General features: G+C 42.6%; 1 protein-coding gene across 1 annotated transcript; it reads left to right on the plus strand.

Moving 5' to 3' along the window:
• Positions 1 to 21869, plus strand: LOC116353385 (Golgi-associated kinase 1A-like). The gene is made up of 5 exons (XM_031788436.1): positions 1 to 387; positions 11898 to 13394; positions 19337 to 19459; positions 20296 to 20399; positions 20805 to 21869. Exons 1-5 carry the CDS (start codon positions 385 to 387, stop codon positions 21007 to 21009), a joined length of 1932 nt encoding a protein of 643 aa, XP_031644296.1. The 5' UTR covers positions 1 to 384; the 3' UTR covers positions 21010 to 21869.
• The last annotated feature ends 1708 nt before the right edge of the window (positions 21870 to 23577 follow it).

Consider the following 23577-nt stretch of genomic DNA (forward strand, 5'->3'; position numbering starts at 1 on the left):
GTGGGTTGTGATTTCTTCTGGAGAAGTAGGCTACCACGAATGTTTGAAGCCACTGAAACGTACCGTAGCCTACTTAAGTATTGTAATTTGCGAGATTTATTGTTACCTTTATTAATGCCAAAGTACCCTACAATAATGACAACTGCAATGTAGCCTATAGAAGGAGATTAAACATAGCTCAATTCAAATGATCAAGTGATAGTCTATTGAAAAAGCACTGTGGAGAAACCGGAGACTTTACGCACGCTGCATCTTCAGAGACCAATGCTGTCTAGTCTTCAATGAAGTTTGTGTAACCATATCTACATGGCGTCACCGGACGTGTTTGCACTATAATAAACGCTGTAAACTGTTCTTGTGGAATGCACCCGAGTGGGGAAAACGATGGTAAGTGTGGTTCATGTTTCCTTTAAATCATCATTCTATTTTTGCTGCCCGATAGCACAATTTCAAACTTTGTTTTAGTCTGTGCATCCACATGAAAGTGTTGCATTTGCATAGTCTTGCTGCACTTTTGTTGATTCTGTTCCTGATAAAGCTGCAGAATAGACAACTTCCAAACCGTTTGGCTAAAAAAGCTAAACCAATTTTATCTGTAGACTACACTAAATCGCCAAAATAATGTGTGCCTTTATTTCATGTGATACGGAATTGTAATCCTATTTAGCCTGAAGGAAAAGAAGCAAGAAAGTGGTCAGCCCAGAGCATTTGTTATCGGTCATATTTTGACACATCAGCACCAAGAGCTGACTTCCATTATCCATTCGGTCTGTTCTGCACTGACTCTGAGAGAAACTTGTGAAGTGTCATTACTTATGGTAAGAGTATCAGTAGAATGAGTGAAGGGACTAGAAGTAATAAAGGTTTATATTCCGATTATCTTGCATATTAAGAAAGAATGATAATTTATTATATTAATCTGATAGAAAATTATATGTTCACGCCTTACAAATATTAAAGTTGATAGTAAATCCTCTTACAGAAAGTTTTAAAATGTTTTAGTCAAAACACTCTTTCAACTAGGTGATCAGGGATCAAGTCTCCCAGTTCCACCAGCCAGCCCCTGCAGTCTCACAGTTTCTTAATTGATTCCATACATGTAGACAGGAGACTCTGGTTTGAACAGCTCCATGGAATCCAATAATAACTCCAACTTCTCATCTATTGGACCTTAAATGAAGCTTAAGGAGTATTTTGTCATGAATTTTACAACCTGTTATTTATTGTGTTATTTTTACATTTTGAGGAGCACTACTACCCCTGGTAAAAAAAAAGTGTTTGGCACCCTAGACTGTATTGGAATAGTGATCAGCTCCTTCTGCATGCAATGTTTCTGTGCTCAGACATAAACTCAAAGCTCAAGTGAGGTAGAGAGAGGCATCTTTCCTCTTCAAACATAATCATGCACTGACTACAACCTCAACCTCAAGTCTGCCTCAAGTCATTCAAGGGGCACCATTGGAATTCACTGCTGTACTCAGACACACAAAAAAAACTCCAGCCCCACAGGATATTGGTTAGACACAATGCACTGTGAGTGCCGTCCATCCATGGTTGTATTCTCAGCTGGGATTTCAGTTCCTGGGTTTGCTTTGAAAGTGAAAGCAGTGCCATAACTTTGTGCGCTTAAAGGGAGGGCCAACCGCTGTCAAATACCATATTCCAGGCAGTATCGGGTCTCGGAGCAGAGCAGTCCACATAAGCCCATGGTTCCTGTCTCAGACAGGATGGAGTGCTTGTCTCAATGCATTATGAATGACCCATGTAATATTGGCTTCCAAGTAAATCTGGTAGGAGGACAGGACTCCACACCACTGCAGTTCAGGGGGACAAAACAACGGCCTCTCAATTTAGAAAACACTTAACATTATTTTGCCCTTATGCCATAAACTAAAGATAACATTAAGTACTTAAAATTATTGAATTGTAATGAAAAGACTGGAGTCAAATACAGTTTCATAATCCTAAACAGGTTCTACAGTACCCGACTAGTAGGACTCCGTGAATTAGGCAAAAATTACCATCCAAACACTGACGTCTGAACTTTTATAACTCACACACTTTCCGTCTAGGTTTTAGTGTGTGTGTGCGGTCAGTGAAACCTATACAGTATACACTTTCATAGGTTTCAGTGTGCACTGTGCAGGAATTCTGCCTAGTGAGCTGACCTTTTCTCTGGGAAGAAGGAACGTGTCATAACAGCTCTGAGCTCTGGCTACAAGCTCCTGTTTTATGAGGCCTGATGGGTTTGGAGCCACTTTACATCTTCCAGTCCCAGAGAGCATTAGGGGAAAGATGGCTCCTGGTAAAAGGTTGATGGTAAGATTAGACCGGGGATGTGGCTGCAGGACTGTGTGGGACCGAGGTGTCCAGAGTGTGTATATTGATGAACAAATAGGTCCAACTGGGGACTAGGAAAAACTCTGATGTGTTGTAGGTTGTTTATAACCTCAGTAATCCTCATAGAAAATACATTTGCAGGAGGGGAGAGGATGGGAGGGGAGGAGAGGTCTGGCAGGAGGTTTCTATCACCAAATAGTGGTGATTTTGTTGGTAAATCAATCATTTGTCTTGTTTTTGTGTTACGATAAAGAAATAATGTAATGTTGCTTATTCTGGGCCAATTTTGCACCAAAAATGTCATCCTTCTTCTGAGGTTCCTCTCTTGCCATGGCAAAAAGCAGACCTTCTTAAATGTGCTCACACACTGCAGCCATATGGTTAGAACATTCTTGCTCATGTTTTTCATAGCTGTGACTAAGGCCTGAAGTTTAGAACACACAGTATATCCCTAGGCATCATTCCTTAATTAACTAACATACATGACTGGTGGAAGCATGACAATTCATTTCAATTATTTAGTCTATCAGGCTTTTTGGTGAAATGTTTAGATTATGATTTCAACTTTAAACAGTTGAAAAGGCAAACATGCTCTCAAGTCGGTACCAGTGTGTGTGTGTGTGTGTGCAGTGGTGGAAAAAGTAACAAACCAAACAAATCATTTCAACATTCAGACATCATTTACAAACGAAGCATGTGTGTTTAGTGAGTCTACCAGATCAGAGGCAGTAGGGATGACCAGGGATGTTCTCTGTTTAGTGAGTCTGCCAGATCAGAGGCAGTAGGGATGACCAGGGATGTTCTCTGTTTAGTGAGTCTGCCAGATCAGAGGCAGTATGGATGACCAGGGATGTTCTCTGTTTAGTGAGTCCACCAGATCAGAGGCAGTAGGGATGACCAGGGATGTTCTCTGTTTAGTGAGTCCACCAGATCAGAGGCAGTAGGGATGATCAGGGATGTTCAGGTGATAAGTGTGTGAATTGTACTGTTTTCCTGTCCTGCTAAGCATTCAAAATGTAACGAGTACTTTTGGGTGTGAAGGAAAATGTATGGATTAAAAAGTACAATATGTTCTTAAGGAATGTAGTGAAGTTAAAGTAGTCAAAAATATGAATACTAAAGTAAAGTACAGTATTTTTACTTAAGTACTTTACACCACTGTGTGTGTGACATTATTTATCACTGTGCAGGCAGGGTCTGGCAGGGGGCCTATAAAGGGCACTGCAGAGAGCAGCGCCTCACTGACTACTATTAAGGCTCCTGCTTAACGTCTCTGTGTCTGTGTGAGTGTGTGCGTGTGTAATAAATAGCAAATGTATTCAGCCGGCTAAATGCATCAACGGTGTGCCCCATGGGAAGTCAGTTGTCAGTATTCATTTACATGCATAGAATACAATGTTATCAGCAGCTAGCCACACTGCCACAGGACAGTCAATTGACCTGAAGCAGTTTATACTGCAGGTGGGTGATATCAATTTGTAATTCAAAATCACACTAGGACATGCTGCTCTCATACATCATTTGAATAACTGAAATATTTGACATTTAGTACAAATAAATGCACACTAGTGTCCTGTTCAAATTGCCATTGTTCTTTGGGTATATCTTGACAAGTAACTGACTGATGACCTCACTGTAGACTACACTGATCCTCTTGTCTTGTAGGCTTTGCCTTGTAGATTTTCCTCTGACACAGTGGCAGTATAGCCTTGGGGAATGTTTGGATCATGACTATCCTGTATCTCACACATCCATCCATACAGTACTGCACATACAGTTTGCCTGTCACACTTCAAGATGTTTTCCACCGTCATTCAGAAAACCTGCGATGGTTTGACTACTGTGATAACAGGATCTTGACAGTGATCCAGAGCTGTCCACACCTGTCTCTCCAGGCAGGCCCTGATCTGCTCGCTGCTCGGGAGGTTGTGTGTGTGTGTGTGTGTGTGTGCGTGTGTGTGTGTGTGTGTGTGTATGTGTGTGTGTGTGTGTGTAGAATATGTGTAGTGGTCTCTATTTGTCTCTTTTGTGTCTGATTGAATTTGATTGATATCAAGTAAACACAATCAAATTTATTTCCAAAGCGCTTTTTACATCAGCTGTCACAAAGTGATATAATCACCACTGGGCTGACTTCTTCAGTCTCACACTGTGTGTGAGTGAATCATTGACTGCAGCAGATAGGCTGTTGTCACACTCCTATACTGTGTGCTGACGTCTCTGCCATAACAAAGAGGCGTTGCTGATCATGCACACGTATACACACAGGCACATACACGTAAACACACACGTATACACACAGACACGTAAACACACACGTGTACACAGACACATACACGTAAACACACACGTATACACACATACACGTAAACACACAGGTATACACACAGGCACATACACGTAAACACACAGGTATACACACAGGCACATACACGTATATACACACGTACACACACAGACACATACACGTAAACACACAGGTATACACACAGGCACATACACGTATACACACACGTACACACACAGACACATACACGTAAACACACAGGTATACACACAGACACATACACGTATACACACACGTATACACACAGACACATACACGTATACACACACGTATACACACAGACACATACACGTATACACACAGGCACACAGACACGTATACACACAGACACATACACGTATACACACACGTATACACACAGACACACACACGTATACACACAGACACACGCGTATACACACAGGCACACACACAAACACGCATGCACAGGACAGGCTAAGCAGCAGACGGTTGCCCCTCTTCTCCTCTTCCCCTCTCTATCTCTCCATCTCTCTTTCACTCTCTTACTCTTTCTCTCTATCTGTCCTCTCTTTCTCTCACACACCTGCAGACTTCCCTTTGTAGATTAACATCATCAAGTCATTACACTGAGGGTCTCTCTGTGTGCAGCAGAGAAGCACACCTGTATCAGCCTGGCTGTCACTCAGAGAGAGGCTCGGTTAAAGAGGACAATAAAAGCACTGTTGTTCTGTTTGGGCCCCTATCTCACCACTCTTTCTCCCAGGTCCCGGGGTATAAAGCAGAATATAGACCTATTCTATGATGCTGACTGGAGAGGCGAATGATGAGCAGCAGTTTCCGTCATGGGACGAGCTGGTTTCTTTTCCCATGGGATGGGGTCGTTGCAGTGAAATATGCATCATCAGGTATTGTCAAGGTCACTTGGAACACAGCATTGCTATAAATCTAGAGAGAGCGAGAGAGAGTGTTTGAGTGTGCGTGCATGTAAGTGTGTGTACGTGTGTGTGTGTTGCCAGTAAGACTATAATCCAGCCTGGGGCGTCATGTGCATTACTGCACCACATCCTCTTTCTCCCAATCTCCCTCATGAAACTGTGTTCAACCAACCACACAGTTTATTCCTTTCCTTTCAGTATAACCATCTTGAGATAATGTTTTGCTCCGTAACACTTCCGGTCAGTGTGATCTCTCAGGCAGCAGAGACGTGGTGACTGATTCAATTAAGGTCTTCCCCTGTCTGACATCAGTGGAGAGATCTCATGCTGCCTTTTCCATGCCATCATGTCATATTACTGTCAGATGATGGACTTTGTTCTCCCTCACCACTCACCAGTCAACACTACAGCAGAATTGTTTGTTGTGATGTTCTGTATGGATTTACAAAGCAGTCAGTGGATTTATTGCATTCTTTGTTAGCCTTTTTGTTGTATGTGGTTTATTGAAAGGGAGGTTCTCGCTTATTTTTCTCTTTCAAAGTTGCCTCAGCGCTGGGACTGAATGGTCATGTGAGACAGTAATTATTCCCTATCTTTGACTAGAACATCTATTCAATGCACACAATAATAACCTACATGAACATGGAAGCAATTAATTTCATGTTAGAATATACCCCCTAAACCTCCTGTGCCCATTGTCACTGACCGGCTTGAAGTTCGTAACAAAAGGGAAACAACGTGGAGACAAGGAATAACAAAATATATTTATTAAATAAAGTAAACTAAATACGATTAATAATGGTGTGTGTAATCAGTAGTGTAAGTGAGTGTTTGCTTGCATAAATGTGATAATGCAAAAGGCCACAAAGATAACCACAACAAAATCTATAAAGGTGTCTGCATGGAGAGAGTCTCCCCCATGAATGGGGAAGAGGTGTATTTATCCCGGGACACACCAGGGCCCAGGTGTGTCCCATGTCGCTGACGACCGTCCCGGCTCCACCCACCAGCATCCTAATAAGGAAAACGAGAGCAAAGAGAAAGAATACGGCAGACAGAGTGGGAGGGTTGTCACACCATACACACAGATAGACACACGTGCACTTAAGCGAATAGACATGTTTTCACACAATTTCACACGTACAATTCATACATGCCCGTTACCAAGTAGACGAGGCCCATTAACGGAATAACATTCTGTGTGTAGTCACAGTGTATCAGTTTTGCCATGGTAGAATGGTGAGAGAATGTACTCCTTTGTCCTGCCATGCAGGAGTTTCATTCTCAACGGGTGATTAACTGCAACATATCAACAGGAAAGAGAGAGAGCCTCCTCCACATCTAGTGTACGTGGTTATGCTAATAGAGCTGCAGCCCAGTGCTTTTCCAGAGTATGACTGTTACAGTCCCTAAAGCCTGACCACCAAGCCAGTCTGTTCTCCTCCCATTGAACACGGCTACTTTGGGAGCTCTTTTCAGATGCTATTCTCTGTGTAATATTAATGCTCTTCGTCTACAGTATTCCCCCTCACCCTTTCTCTCTCTCCCTTTTTCTCTCTCTCCCCTCCCTACTTCCACCTTCCTCTCCTCTCTCTCCTCCTCCCCCTCTCCGCTAAACATAGAAAATAATGAGACTGATTTTCTCCTAATCTTCTTTGAATTCTGTAAAGCATTTGTTGCATGTCTCGGCATTCCTGCAAACCTGTCCTCGAGCGTTCCGTCTACTAAAGGAGAAGAGATGTAAAAAGAATGGACCAGAAGGTAAAGGCATCAGACACCTGGCCTGCTGAAACGAGTGGGAGGCTACAGCCTAATAGAATTCCAGCCTTGCGGTTGTCATAGCTGGAATTAGACTGAAGTGGAACACAGACAAATGCTGAACAACAATTGGTAAAGATCACTGCAAGAAAGGTAATTGATGAGGATGATTCCACTCAATAAAGTGAAGCTGTATTCTTCTAGTGTTCTTTGTGTTAGATCGAGTTGAAGTCAGAAGTTTACATACACCTCAGCCAAATACATTTAAACTCAGTTTTTCACAATTCCTGACATTTCATCTGAGTAAAAATTCCCTGTCTTAGGTCAGTTAGGATCACCACTTTATTTTAAGAATGTGAAATATCAGAATAATAGTAGAGAGTGATTTATTTCAGCTTTTATTTCTTTCATCACATCACCAGTGGGTCAGAGGTTTACATACACTCAATTAGTATTTGGTAGCATTGCCTTTAAATTGTTTAACTTGGGTCAAACGTTATGGGTAGCCTTCCACAAGCTTCCCACAATAAGTTGGGTGAATTTTGACCCATTCTTCCTGACAGAGCTGGTGTAACTGAGTCAGGTTTGTAGGCCTCCTTGCTCGCATGGACTTTTTCAGTTCTGCCCAAAACTTTGCTATAGGATTGAGGTCAGGGCTTTGAAATGGCCACTCCAATACCTTGACTTTGTTGTCCTTAAGCCATTTTGCCACAATTTGGAAGTATGCTTGGGGTCATTGTCCATTTGGAAGACCCATTTGTGACCTAGCTTTAACTTGGTTGCAAAGACTGATGTCTTGAGATGTTGCTTCAATACATCCACATAATTTTCCTCCCTCATGAAGTCATCTATTTTGTGAAGTGTACCAGTCCCTCCTGTAGCAAAGCACCCCCACAACATGATGCTGCCACCCCCGTGCTTCACACGGTTGGGATGGTGTTATTCGGCTTGCAAGCCTCCCCCTTTTACCTCCAAACATAATGATGGTCATTATGGCCAAACAGTTCTATTTTTGTTTCATCAGACCAGAGGACATTTCCCCAAAAAGTACGATCTTTGTCCCCATGTGCAGTTGCAAACCGTAGTCTGGCTTTTTTATGGAGGTTTTGGAGCACTGGCTTCTTCCTTGCTGAGCGGCCTTTCAGGTTATGTCGATTATAGGACCCATTTTACTGTGAATATAGATACTTTTGTACCTGTTTCCTCCAGCATCTTCACAAGGTCCTTTGCTGTTGTTCTGGGATTCATTTGCACCTTTCGCACCAAAGTACGTTCACCTCTAGGAGACAGAAAGCGTCTCCTTCCTGAGCAGTATGACGGCTGCGTGGTCCCATGGTGTTTATACTTGCGTACTATTGTTTGTACAGATGAACGTGGTACCTTCATGCTTTTGGAAATTGCTCCCAAGGAGGAACCAAACTTGTGGATGTCTACAATTTATTTTCTGAGGTCTTGGCTGATTTCTTTTGATTTTCCCATGATGTCAAGCAAAGAGGCACTGAGTTTGAAGGTATGCCTTGAAATACATCCACAGGTACACCTCCAAATGACTCAAATTAGGTCAATTAGCCTATCAGAAGCTTCTAAAGCCTTGACATCATTTTCTGGAATTTTCCAAGCTGTTTAAAGGCACAGTCATCTTAGTGTATGTAAACTTCTGACCCACTGGAATTGTGATACAGTGAATTATAAGTGAAATAATCTTGTCTGTAAACAATTGTTGGAAAAATTGCTTGTGTCATGCACAAAGTAGATGTCCTAACCGACTTGCCAAAACTATATAAGAAATTTGTGGAGTGGTTGTAAAACAAGTTTTAATGACTCCAACCTAAGTGTATGTAAACTTCCGACTTCAACTGTAGGTGCTAAGATGTGTTGTGTAGCCATGTATCAGATCATATAGCATGTGACCTGAAAACCATTCAACAGAAGCCATGCAATACAACAATGCCTTTGTGTCAATTTCGGGCTATTTTGTTTTTGTGATGATTAAAATTCCTAGCAAATATGACACCAAGGCATTTGTCTTGTTGTTTTTTGTGCTGTGGTTTGGTGTTGAGCTGTGTATCAAACCCCCTTGCTGTGCATGTCTGCTATAGAGAAGTGCTAAAGCCACTAAGAAACAACACGATGTCTTCATGTTGACACAGTCACACGGTCACACAGACACACAGACATACAAGGTGCTACATGCCTGACCACTAATTAGAGCTGGTTGGCCAAACCACTGGGAAAACAAACTGAGTCACTGGATTTGGAAAGGATTTGGAAAGGGTCAAGACAGGGTGCATCTGTGTCACTTCCACAAAATTCCAGAACTTTGGAATGTGATTAATGTGTTTTTGGAGAGCAGGTTCCATCAGTGAGTGTGAGTGAGTCTTCTGGCTTTGCCAGGTGGAGGCTGGAGCAGTGCGTCACTGGAGTGAGGGTGTTGGACCGTGGCATCGTGAAACTTCAGCTTTATCCACCCACCGCCAAAGAATATCTCTGCTGCTCAGGAGCTTATTACAATGTACATTACAGTATAGGTGCAGGACATATCTTATGCAAATTAATCCCTAGATATACACCCTATGGGTACTTCTGTAGATATGAGAGGATTGGATAGGTGCAAGCAATATGGCGGGAATTTCACCTGGCCTATCAGAGGGCAAGATGGAGCTACCACCATATTCTGGTGGTATACTATATTCTACCCATCCAACTATCTCAGATCTACTATTCATATAACCCCTGGGGGTTAGCTGGGTAAGTAGTAGATCTTATTCAGACAGGGATCTCCACGGACATCTAAAAGCCCATCAGGACCCTGACTCAGTCAGAACTACTGGCATGACATTCTTTTAGAAGAGCATAATGAAATCCATTCACAGGTGGGTTCTGGGAAAGCTGTAAAACTGTCGTCAGCCACCGACTGGGAAAAGATCTCACGGGTTTGAAACATTCCTTAGGTTGAATTCCCTCAGAGAGAAAGAGAGGAGCGAGGACAGGACAGAGGCAGGCAGAGGGACAGCTGATGTAGGTTGTCTTTCTGAGAGATGACTGCTTTCACCTACTATTGGTTATGTAATTAGTAGAGTTGCATTGTGGGCCAATAAAGCTGATCCTTGATGGCAGTTTCTCACTAGTCACTGTTACTAAATATTCATCTAAATGTAACACAGACAAAATAGAAAAGATTAGAAACAAAAAGATGGAAGAAGCTAAGTTATATTCATAATAATACTGTATGTATGTGAAGATTGAATGGAACCATAATATTTAGTCTTTAGTATTTTATTAGGATCCCCATTAGCTGTTTCTAATAGGGATCTTCCTGAGGCCCAAACAGAAATTAAACATGACATCACACAAAACATCATACAAATTTACATTATTGTATTACAATTTTACAATACTATATTACGTTACTAAGAATAATGTGTGGGTGCGTGTGTATAGCATGTGTTAGTGTGTGTCTTCAGAGTCCACGTTGTGCAGTTTTCTGATTTTATTGCTTGGGTTAACTGAGGTGGGAGAGATTTCCATGTAGTCATGGCTCATAGCCTCTATAGCTATACCATAGCCTCTACAGCTCTATACCATAGCCTCTATAGCTCTATACCAAAGCCTCTATAGCTCTATACCATAGCCTCTATTGCTCTATACCATAGCCTCTATAGCTCTATACCATAGCCTATATACCTCTCTCCCATAGCCTCTATAGCTCTATCCCATAGCCTCTATAGCTCTATACAATAGCCTAATCCTTTCATTGATATGTGATTCAGATAAATAACTGCCTCTGGATTTACCATAGGTTTGAATAACATTGAGAGCATATTCCATAGAGATCCATCTGAATGGATTCATCTCTATGGCATACGATGGAGACTTTATGGAATGGGACCGGTTTGTATTTAGGCCTATGCCACAGAAAAGTAATTAATCATCACAGAGGCTGCAGTAGAAGTAAGACATTCAGAATCTGGTTGTGTCCCAAATGGCACCCTATTCCCTATGGGCCACGGTCAAAAGGAGTGCACTATATACCATTTATCAGCACATTCTGGATGAACTGGCGTGCAAAAGGGAATGCTGCAATATCTATGTGTTTGCCATAGTATTTGTCTCAACTCAGTAACTGTAACTCTCCGACAATATAAGCTGAGGAAAGCCCAGCTGTGACTGAAAAAGGCTTTATTTACACTTGTGTTTATTGCAGATGGGATACATGTGGATCAACTCTCTCTCACTCTCTCTCCTTAGTGTTTTAAACAGAATAACTTACCAAATCATTTTTAAATTTAAAAAAAATGTTTTTGGTTTGCCCTTGTCCTTCAGTCTGTGTACCGATATTTGCATTTGTCAACCTCTGAGAGATTCAAGTTTTCTCTTCTGTAAACACACACTGGAATCTGAGCTGTTCAGTGGCCGACCAGCGACCGTACAGTTTAGAGAGTAAATATATGATCTTTGATTTATGGCTCTGCTCCATTATAATCATGGCTTTTTGGTGGTTTGCTCCCAACTACAGACCTAACATTCTCTTTGTTTTCTGTTTCCCATGCATGCAGGCCTTAAGAGTGTGGTCCAAGATCTGCTGCAAGAGGTGGGCAGTGTGGGCCTTCCTCCTCCTCTTTACCCTGTCTGTGGTGGTGATCAACATCCTCCCATTCCCCCCCTCTGAGACACGCAGGCTGCCCTCACGAGGCCTGAGCTCTGCTGGAGCCAAAGGGTATAGAGCGAGGGCAAGACCCAGGGAAAGGGCCTCATTGGCCCCTCACCACCAAAACCATCTTCCTCTACCCCTCAAAGGTCACAGTGGAGGTTGGAAGCAGAGTGACAAAGTCAAAGAGTCCTCAAAGCATCACCTGGTCATGGCCCTTCCCAAACTGGATAGGAGAGCAGCTAGCATGACAGATGAGAGAACTCACAGCAACTACAAGAAGAATCGTAAAACTAAGGGCATCGCCTTCAAAAGGAAAGAGAAGAAAGAGATGCCGCCAAGTTCTATTAGAGACAAACAACATGATACCGCGCCATTGACAGTCAATGCTGTGCTAATAAGGCATGATGGAAGCCATCTAACCAACTGCAGTGGTTCCACCCATCCACCACCTCTTCCCAGACAAGGGAACCTCCACCCAGCCGTGACCCAGACTGTAGAGCACAGCCAGAGCCGCCCTTCTACTGCCACCCTTCTACTACTCGGTTTGTCTGACTCTGAGCACAAATGTACTCCAGATGAACAGAGGCAGGACCAGGGGCAAACCAGGCAGGCAGGGCAGGCAGGGAAAGCAGGGAGGAAGAACCTAACCAAGCAGCAGGCTGTGAAAAAGGTCCCCAGAGAACTCAGGAAACGTGACAGACAGCCTTCGTCTGGGCGTAAAAAGACCCGGCCCACAGCAAAAACAGCAGAAGAGCCAGAGAAAGGGAGTGAGGGTGAGGCCCACTGGTGTAAGATGTCAGCTGGAGAGAGGGAGTTCCCAGACACTGACACACGGAGCATAAGGACTGGGGACCCTGACTGTGTGCCATGGCTCAGCAAGGACGACATTCACAAGATGGAGTTCCTCTCGGGCAGTGAGGTTGTCAGTAAGGCTAGGCTCCCAGCCCACGGACAGGTCCTCCATGTAGGGCTGGGTGCCCCTCATCATCCCCCTTCTCTTGGGGCTCCATTGGCTGACCACAGTGGGCACTGCCAACAGGGTCTGTGTGCCTTGATCAAACGTCCAGACGACTGGTTCGAAGTCTTCGCTTTCCATTTAGACCGTGTTCTCGGCTTGAACAGGAGTCTGCCCACAGTGCTCAGGGACTTCCACAGTGACATCCTGCCTTATAAATACACCAGAGGGGCAGCCAGACCCGTGGTGTGGTGGGACCCAGGAATCCAGCACCTGGCTGATGATGACAATGACCAGAACTCGTTCCCTCTCACCTGGCCCCAGTACCAGAGCCTGCTGAGGGCCAGGTGTGGAAGTGGCAGCGGCGTGGCCCTCAACGAGACCCCCTGTGTGGGGGTTCACCATGCGGAGTGGGGGCACCTGGCACTCTTTGACTTCCTCCTACAGGTATAGAACAACTAATAACACTGTATCCTCCAATCACACTTGTTAAAGCCTTTTATTTAACTTATTGACAGAATTGATTTGAACGTTTAAGAGATACATTGGCTAGAGTTCAGAGGTCAGAAAAACTGATAGGTAGTGGATGTGACTGTTAGATTTTATATGTGACTGTGTCACGTTCTGACCTTTATTTCCTTTGTTTTGTCTTTATTTAGTATGGTCAGGGCGTGAGTTGGGGTGGGCAGTCTATGTGTGTTTTTCTATGTTGGGGTTTTGAGTTCAGCCTAGTGTGGCTCTCAATCAGAGGCAGGTGTCGTTAGTTTCCGTGTGAGTGTTTGTTGCCACACGCTACTATTTCGGTTTTCGTTTATTGTTTTTTGTATGTCATATTGTTCAGTTTATGTCTAAAATAAACGTTATGGACACTTACCATGCTGCGCATTGGTCCTCCGATCCTTCTCGCTACTCCTAAGAAGAGGAGGAGGAATGCCGTTACAGACTGTTAGATTTCATATGTGACTGTTAGATTTTATATGGCTCCTAATGCCAGGCATTCTAACCCGATCTTAATTCCTAACCGTATCCCTAACCTTAGCCATAACCTTAACTCAGTTTTATCCTGATGTGCCACTCAAACGTACACATCCAAACTTCTATATCCTTTCAATCACACCATGTGAAGACAACCTATGGAAATAATGCATAGACTAGAGTTCTGATTGAAATCTCACCTCACCTTGAGATATGTAATTCCAGTACGCTGTATAAACTAACAGTTAGCTAGTGATTCACTTAACGTCACTATGGAGGGTCCAGTTGATAAGGACTCATGAGGTCAGGCAGACTGGGAAAACTCATGGCAGCCAATGGTCCTTGGTTGTGTCCCAAATGGCACCATATTCCCTATATAGTGCACTACTTTTGACCAGAGCCCTGTGGGCCCTGGTTAAAAGTGGTGCACTACAAAGGAAATAGGGTGCCATTTGGGATTCAGCTCTTGTTTTGCATTTATATTAAAGAACATTCTCACTGGATGAAATCCACCGACCTCGTCTAATAGTAGGCTGGCAGTCCTTGATAATGAGCCTATTTGAGCACTGGATTGTATTGCCAAGGTCTTATCATCTGAAGAACTCTACTCACTAAACTGCCTTTGATTAAAAGATACCGGCCAATGAAAAGAGCGTGGAGATCTCTCTGTCTGGAGCGATAAATGTAACTGATTATCAGATAATTATGTTTTTTCATGGATCACAGGTAGAAGAGTATTGTTGTGAGTGCATCCCATCAGCTTACTAGACATACAACATAATAAGTCATTACTTCAAGCATCGGCTGTCAGTGCAGCTTACCGATCGCTGCAGCTGTACACAACCCATCTGTAAATAGCCCATCCAACCAACTACCTACCTCATCCCCATATTTGTTTTTGTTTTTTTCTGCTCTTTTGCACACCAGTATTTATACTTGCACATCCTCATCTGCACATCTGTCACTCCAGTGTTAATTGCTAAACTGTAATTACTTTGCCACTATGGCCTATTTATTGCCTTACCTCCTTACTTTATTTGCACACTCTGTATACAGATTTTTTATTGTGTTATTGACTGTACGAATGTTTATCCCATGTGTAACTCTGTGCTGTTGTTTTTATCGCAATGCTTTGCTTTATCTTGGCCAGGTCGCAGTAGTAAATGAGAACTTGTTCTCAACTGGCCTACCTGGTTAATTAAATAAAGGTGAAATTAAAAATTAAAAAATATATATATAATTCTCCCACTAGATGAATGAACATTATCATTCTCCCTACTACAGTAGATGAATGTATCAATGCAGTTCAATAAAAAAATCAACACAATGTTTGTCTCTAATTTAGCTTCAAACTCGTTTATGATCTGCCAGTGATTTATAATGAAGTTGGAGATCTTTATTGTGTAATAAATGATGGCTGATGGTCCTTGTAAGAGCCAGATGGAGGATCATTGTGTGTGTGTGTGTGTGTGTGTGTGTGTGTGTGTGTGTGTGTGTGTGTGTGTGTGTGTGTGTGTGTGTGTGTGTGTGTGTGTGTGTGTGTGTGTGTGTGTGTGTGTGTGTGTGTGTGTGTGTGTGTGTGTGTGTGTGTGTGTGTGTGTGTGTGTGTGTGTGTGTGTAAAGCTGAGTAATTCTGCATGGGGGACTATCTAAGCTGCCATTAGGGAATGAGAGGTGGCAATGAAGCCAACAGCCCAATGATGTGTATTGCATGTAAGAGAGAGTTAGTACGTATAGTATAGAGAGAGTACAATGTACTCGGTCTTCATCAGGCCTCTAAAGACCAGACGACTGGCCGCTGGCAGTGTGAAGTCAAAGTCAGGGTTGCCATGGTGATGCTCGGCAATCACGGATGCCTAAGTCTACATTAGGAAGGACTGAGAGGAAAGTGATAGCAGCTGCTCCTCTCGCTGTCTGTCTCTATAGCCAAAAGGAAGTCCATTTCTTTGTTTAGAAAAAAAAACCAGAATAAATAAACAGTGTGCTGGTGCGCTCATGGGTAAAAACTACAAGTCCATGGAGACTTAGTATTAGGTGCTCTTTGAAAAGGGTGGTCTATAACTGGCAGAAAAAAATATGGGGATGAAGGACATCACATAGTAAACAAAACATTTACATTTTAAACAAAACATTTAGAAAAATTCCATCCATTCCTTTGTTACTGCAGGGTGAACTGTCATTGTTACATAGCCAATACAGATTGCGGGCAGAATACATATTGTTTCAGAAAATAATGTCTCACAATGAGAAGGAAACAATTTTTCTAAGGCATAAAGAGGCTGAGTAAACATTTTTTTTTTTAAATTATGCCTCGAAAAGAGATTAGTCACAAATTGCATTCTTTGATTGTGTTCAATCTAAATTCTCTCACTTTGGAGGCTATTGCTGTGTTTTATCCATGCTACCCATTCTATTAAAAATAGAAAACTATTTAATAGAACACCCAACCACTGAACCAACTCAACTGTAGAAAAATCTGATAAAAATAAAGAAAGACTGTTTTATCTCTCTGTGAGATGGAATGAAATGGGTAACTAAAGTGTGGGGGGAGATAATAGTGGCTGAATACAAAATGGAACGCTATTCCTATATAGTGCACCAGATTTGACTGGCTCTGATCAAAAGTAGTGCACTATATAGGGAATAGGGTGCCAGTTGGGATGCGATTAGCCACTGCATGAATAATACATGAGTAGTCTCTTTGCAGAAGTCAATACCTGTAACATGGCCAACTGTATTGATTGTATTGATTCAGTGGAATTGCTGACTGGGACCCTGTAACACTTGTTCCTACCTGCTCATTTAACACATCTAATGGCTCTGATGTGGAACCTAACACCAATTAGCAAGGGGAACAGTGTGAAGGACACACAGTCACACACGCACTTTGCCTGGGACAAACAGAGGAGACAGAGGACCTTGCGCCAAGTGTCCTCGTTGTTGGTCATTGCCTTGGATGCTTTGAATTGCCATTGTAGGCTAAGAAGGCTACTGATGTATCGCTAAGAATTAGTTGTGAGTAGGCTTGTTGTAATTGCTTGTGATGTTATTGTGTGTGATATAGACCTTAATAGCATGTCCTGTTTCCCAGAAACTTGGTGATGGTGTAATACTGTATGTCAACACTGGAACCGTTTCCAGGAGACTCTTGTACTCTGTCCCTACGCGAATGAGTGTATTCTAGTGTCAGGGTGAAATGTAGTAGGGATGTGAGAACTCCTGAAGGCGCTAAAGAAGTGAAGCGAAATGGTGTGGTGTGAGTTTTACCACAGAGAGGCCCAGACAGCCCTGGGGGCATATCTCACCTTGGTAACTCTCAGAGGAGTGTGGCAATGCCTTCACTTCTCAGTTTAACAACAATGACGACATTGCTCCCTTCCTCCCCTGATAGTTGGTTTGTTCGGCGGTGTAATGGGGAAGAGAATGACACCACAGGTGTTCATGTTGCATCATTATAATTAGGGATGTTTTGTGTGAAAATGCAAAAACAAATCAACTGCAGTGAATGCATACATGCATGAAAAAATATTATATGATGGGTGTTAACTTTGAAAAAAGTCAAGCTTCCTTCTTTAAACAGTGATTATTGAAGTTGGTGAAGTGGAGAGAAGTCAGTCTGAAGTTACAATAGATATGAATTTAAAGTACACTTAAAAGTTTGGCTTTTCTATAGCACTCTTGTTCATAGAATTGGACTTAATGCAATAAATGAGGTGGCAAAAGAAGCAGTCTTACTGCTTTCGCTAGCTTGCTCTGGTTTGCCCTCACTGTAGGTGATTGACCTACAATGACCGATCCACCTCTTACTGTAATCAACTCTGGTGACCTCTGACCTCAAAGTCTGTCTCACACAAGTAACTACCTCCTCATCATCCCTCCTCTCACCTCCTCTCACCTCCCCCCACTCCTCCTCTCACCATCCCCCCACTCCTCCTCTCACCATTCCACTCCTCCTCTCACCTCCCTCTCCCTCTCGCTCTCATGCCAAAGGCTTAAGCTGTAACTGTCACTAACTCTACCAACACTTTGCATTTGGATTTCTGTCAACAAAATGATCAATGACTGCATAGCGAACAAGCGGTAAGAGTTATTTGCTATGGTTGATGATTTCAGAAAGTAAATACATTTTCTACTTGTTTCTTGTAGTCACCCTTGATTTTCCTCTTGGAAAGCTGTTCTGGAGTCTGAAGTTCTTTATAAAGAAAGGACCGAAGAGATCCTATAAATCAGGAGTTCCCAACCTTTTTTCACCAGGGCCCCTTTTTCACATGTAAAACATGTCATGCACCCACCACTTTTTTTATTACTGTTTATTGAGATAGCATATATTAAATACACCACCAGCTTGAATTTATTTCATTTGTGGGACCTAGGAAAACAGTGTTGTTCTGAAGCTAATATTTAAAAAAAAAAGTTTTTTAGTTTGTTACATTATTTTTACCCCGTTTTCTCCCCAATTTCGTGGTATCCAATTGTTTTAGTAGCTACTATCTCGTCTCATCGCTACAACTCCCGTACGGGCTCGGGAGAGACAAAGGTTGAAAGTCATGCGTCCTCCGATACACAACCCAACCAAGCCGCACTGCTTCTTAACACAGCGCGCATCCAACCCGGAAGCCAGCCGCACCAATGTGTCGGAGGAAACACCGTGCACCTGGCAACCTTGGTTAGCATGCACTGCGCCCGGCCCGCCACAGGAGTCGCTGGTGCGCGATGAGACAAGGATATCCCTACCGGCCAACCCCTCCCTAACCTGGACGACGCTAGGCCAATTGTGCGTTGCCCCACGGACCTCCCGGTCGCGGCCGGTTACGACAGAGCCTGGGCTCAAACCCAGAGTCTCTGGTGGCACAGCTGGCGCTGCAGTACAGCGCCCTTAACCACTGCGCCACCCGGGAGGCCCAATTCTAAAAACAAAATAGGATAATAATCATAATAATGGATAAAGAAAATAGTCTAGGCCGTTATCAAACATGTTTTATTATGATCCTTTATATGAACACTCAATTAAATTATTCATATCCTATTTTATACAAAGTGAATAGATCACTTGATAGCCACAGAGTCACATTGTATAAGATTACTCCCCAAGCAAAGACTGAAATGACGCATAGTCCAATTTCTTTCACTCCTCGACTTTAGAAGGTCGTAGCTCAGCTTCTGAATATCATAGAGACCAATCAAATATAATCCCATGTGCATCCAAGTCGTGTCTTCCTTGGGTGTTTTCCCGCTTGTTTCTAGCCTAAAGAATCACAGATCTATGTGTTGTTTTAGATCGGTATACAATCAGGAATTGTAAAAACTAAAACAATTGGGAACCTCTGCTACACAGTTCTGTATGTAATTCTATGGAAAGGACATTGTTGATGGTCAATCCCAACTAATCCATGTTCTTCCATCCCCCCGTGCAGGTGAATGATCGTCTGGACCGGTACTGCTGCGGTTTCCAGCCTGACCCAGCAGAACCATGTGTGGAGAACCTGCTACATACCAAGTGCAGGAACTCAAAGGATCTAGTGCTGGTGCACATCCTGGTAACTGTCATATCACACCCAAGAAACATCACATGGACATAATGTATGGGCCATTCTGGCTCAGACAAGGCTTACTTACTTACTTGGACATAATGTAAGACAATAGCCTGCAGGAGGTTTAGGAGGAGGCTTGTCTAAATAATCTAATAGGACAATGTAAACAGACCTCTACATATACTAATATTATTATTTCTATCCAGACCTTTTCTTCTTAACAAAGAGAATTCCGATGTTGGATAAAGATGATCACTATTCTTTTACAACTGCTTTGTGGAAAAATGACTCCCTCTTTCCACTGAACCTGCTGAACTATTTGAAAAGACAAATAGGATTCTATTAAGCACATTACACATTATTATTTCGACTGTTGTAGAAAGGAGTAAGAGTTGACTTGGTATCTATATACTGGATTCTTGACCTGGCTCACTGTAATATAGTATATCTTCTGCTGTACATATCATTCATATCACGCATAGATTGCATTTGAATTACTCACACAGTGTTATTTGGGTTGTCCTGACAATTCTGATTTCTTATTTCTTCGTTTTTGAAGATGTTTTGTGTACTTTGACATTTTTAGTACATTGTTCGGAGCTAATAACACAAGCATTCACTGCACCCGCCATTACACTATAACACTGTATGTGAACAATAAACTTTGATTTATAGTTTGATATATAGTGAGAGGTGTAAAAGAGTAATATCTAGTTTAAAGTTAGTCTCCCGAGCCTTCCTCTCATCTCATAATTACTATATTAATATCTATCAAAGAGATACAGTTAGTGATGATACTTTATGCTAAACTAAGCTGTGTCTGTCTATGTTTTTTTCTACAGGTGAGGAGGGTAGAGCCTACCAGACTGGTGTTTATAGACAATGCAGGCAGGCCAAATCATCCCCATGACAACCTCAACTTCCGCTTAGTAGAGGGCATCGATGAGTGAGTACAAACATCTATTATCCAGTCTCTATTCAAGGCTAGACAGAATCATGGAAATAGTCTGCCAGAACTCCGGCCAAAAGTACTGCACTATTTAGGCAATTGGGTGCCATTTAGGAAGCACCTTAGTGTACAGAAGCTCAGTTGAACCCTACATCAACCCCACATCACACAGCCTTAATGTGTGTTTTATAAATCCAGTGAAGCGAGTGGGCGGATCTTCACAACTCTAGCTATGCAGTGTTGTTATTTCTTTCTGAATACTTCAGAGATGAAGTATAACTGTTGGTAGATTAAACAAAAATAGCCCACACCATCACATTATGCTCAGTCAATTGGGTTTGATATCTGCTTGATGTCTGGTATTTGTCTGGATTTGAAAGTCTTACTGTATTTTCCTGGCAGGTTTCCAGAGAGAGCTGTATCAGTTCTCCAGTCTGGCTGCTTGGAGAGCATGCTCCTGAGCTCTCTGTATATGGACAAGCAATTCTGGGAGAGCCGAGGGGGGGCACGTGGCCTGAAACCTCTCATCCACACTGTTGAGCAAAGAGGGAGGATACTGCTGCAGCACATCCACGACAAGAGACTGAGACTAAACAGGGATTTGTGAATCCAATGGCCCAGAAGGCACCCAGCAGCACATTAATTTCATCCAGGCAGGGGGTGCCTGCGACAAACATGGAAGCCTCCTCAAGGTCCCAGCCAGCCTAAAGACACAGGGTGTGTCTTAAATGGCACCCTATTCCCTATATAGTGCACTACTTATGACTATAGCCCTTCATTGTCTATAAACACCCTAAGAGCCCTGGTCAAAGGTAATGCACTATATAGGGAAGAGGGTGCTCTTTGGGCCGCAGATACAGTATGCCTGTTCCATGCTGGTTGTGGTTCCCATCCATGTTGTATCCATACATCTTGCCAACATCCCTCAAGCCAAGCAAATTATGTTTATGAAATTGCACCCTCTTCTTCCCTGACTGTTCATGAGGTGAGTTTTGTATTTTCAAATAAAAAATAGAAGATTGAAAGATCTATTTAATGTCTGTTATATGAGATAAGCGTTTGACTGCAATCTTAAAATGACAGATTTTAGATCAATGAATAGCTTCTGAACTGGATCGAGGCTTCTGGTCGATAAGAAAATACCAAACCTTTCATAAGATTGTGCTCCTAAGACAATGATGAGGAAACCCACTCAATTGGGTTAAAGGAACACAATTATTATTATTATTATTATTGCTGAACATTGGACTTATTTCCTATGTTCCAGGACATTTAGACAATGTTGACTCCACGCCAATTAATGAACAATGGACAATATATTGAAGTGACCTATAGACTGGGGTTGCTTCCTTGTGGGGATACATGTCACGACTGTTGAAGGATGAGGACCAAGGTGCAGCGTGGTGAGCGTACATTTTACTTTAAGAAATGATGCCGACAAAACAATAAACAATACCAAACAAACCGTGAAGCTTAAGGCTATGTGCCATCAAACAAGTTAACTTCCCACAAACACAGGTGGAAAAAAGGGTACCTAAGTATGGTTCCCAATCAGAGACAACGATAGACAGCTGTCCCTGACTGAGAACCATACCCAGCCAAAACATAGAAATACAAAATCATAGAAACACAAAACATAGAATGCCCACCCCAACTCATGCCCTGACCAAACCAAAATAGAGACATAAAAAGGATCTCTAAGGTCAGGGCGTGACAGTATTGTGTTGTCAGACAGCTAAATTATGGTGTTGGACTGGTGCTTGCCCACGTAGGAGTGGACTAAGCTGCACCCCTGAGTGGCCCCCGTATTGAGGATCAGCGTGGCAGATGTGTTATTGCCTACCTTTATAACCTGGGGTCGGCCCATCAGGAAGTCCAGGATCCAGTTGCAGAGGGAGGTGTTTAGTCCCAGGGTCCTTAGGTTAGTGATGAGCTTTGTGGGCAATATGGTGTTGAATGGTGAGCTGTAGTCAATGAACAGAATTCTTACATAGGTGTTCCTTTTGTCCAGGTGGGAAAGGGCAGTGTGGAGTGCGATTGAGATTCCACAATGATTCTTTGGTTGTGGACACTAAATCATCGCACCACCTCTCTTGCTCTTGGTCCTCATCTTTGTAAGTCACCTTGATTTAGCACCTGTGTGTTTTATTAGTTTCTTTATGAAAATATTTAGTGAACTCTATGACAGTGTCTAAAGCAAGGGGCTATTAGCAGCACACAAGTAGACTACAAATGCATGCTGGGCCGGGTATGCCCTCAGCTCCAGAAGTGACCACTACTGGAACGCTACTGGAGCAAAATTGGAGCGAGTGAGAAGGCCAAAGCTTCAGCCTTTGGGAATCTCACTCCACACTCCAGTCAAATTGGGCACGCTCCGCTCCAACTCCGCTTCACTCACATATCTGACGGGGACTGAGGTGGGAACGGGTCGGGGTTATCTTTGTATGCATTTATTTTGCTTTTGTACCTGTATCCCTCTTTTGAAAAAGAAAAATTACCAAACTAAATAAATAAATAAAGATTGGGCTCCTTGACAATTGATCCTTTGTTCACTTTACTGTATATGACTTCAAGAAAAAAAAGGGTTTCTTTGGGTATGAATTCACTGGTGTCTGCAAGTATGAATATGTTGATAAATCTCTTCGCAATAAAACATTTCCTTGGAGTTATGGTATGTAGGGTCAAGCCAATGACTGTATATAGTGGACCAAGCCATCGATCACGTGACGCCATTCATTCCTTTATGAAGACTCAACAGCGAATTGAAGCCAAATGAAGTCAGTTAAGATGGAGATTCATGTAGACATAACATGCACAGTAGGAGCTACTCCAAGAAGGGACGTTGCAGACAAGTTTAGTGCTGCCTCTCTCATTGAGTAATTTAAGTTGAAGGATGACCGGGATACTGCAGGCTGCCATTAGCTACTAAATTGTCCTTATAACTTCTTATGTGTGTGATTTTAAAATAATCGGTTGAAGGACATACTGTACATATGGTGTAAGAGAAGCAATTATTAGTACCATAATTGTCTTAGATTTTTATTTACACGAAGATTGACCATGAAGATCGACATTTTTCCATTCACTATAATGGGGGATCCTGTTTTCTTCCTTGAACTTCCGTGGCTTCAATGAGAGGGGGCAGTCGTTCTCCCTTGGGTCAAGCACAAATGGT

The sequence above is a fragment of the Oncorhynchus kisutch genome, linkage group LG2 (genome assembly GCF_002021735.2).
Source record: "Oncorhynchus kisutch isolate 150728-3 linkage group LG2, Okis_V2, whole genome shotgun sequence".
NCBI lineage: Eukaryota > Metazoa > Chordata > Actinopteri > Salmoniformes > Salmonidae > Oncorhynchus > Oncorhynchus kisutch.

Excerpts from the sequence above, each read along its gene's own strand:
- LOC116353385 (XM_031788436.1), top strand. Across the intron at positions 13,395-19,336 it reads TCTTTGACTTCCTCCTACAG|GTGAATGATCGTCTGGACCG; the intron begins GTATAGAACAAC and ends CCCCCCGTGCAG. Across the intron at positions 19,460-20,295 it reads TAGTGCTGGTGCACATCCTG|GTGAGGAGGGTAGAGCCTAC; the intron begins GTAACTGTCATA and ends TTTTTTCTACAG.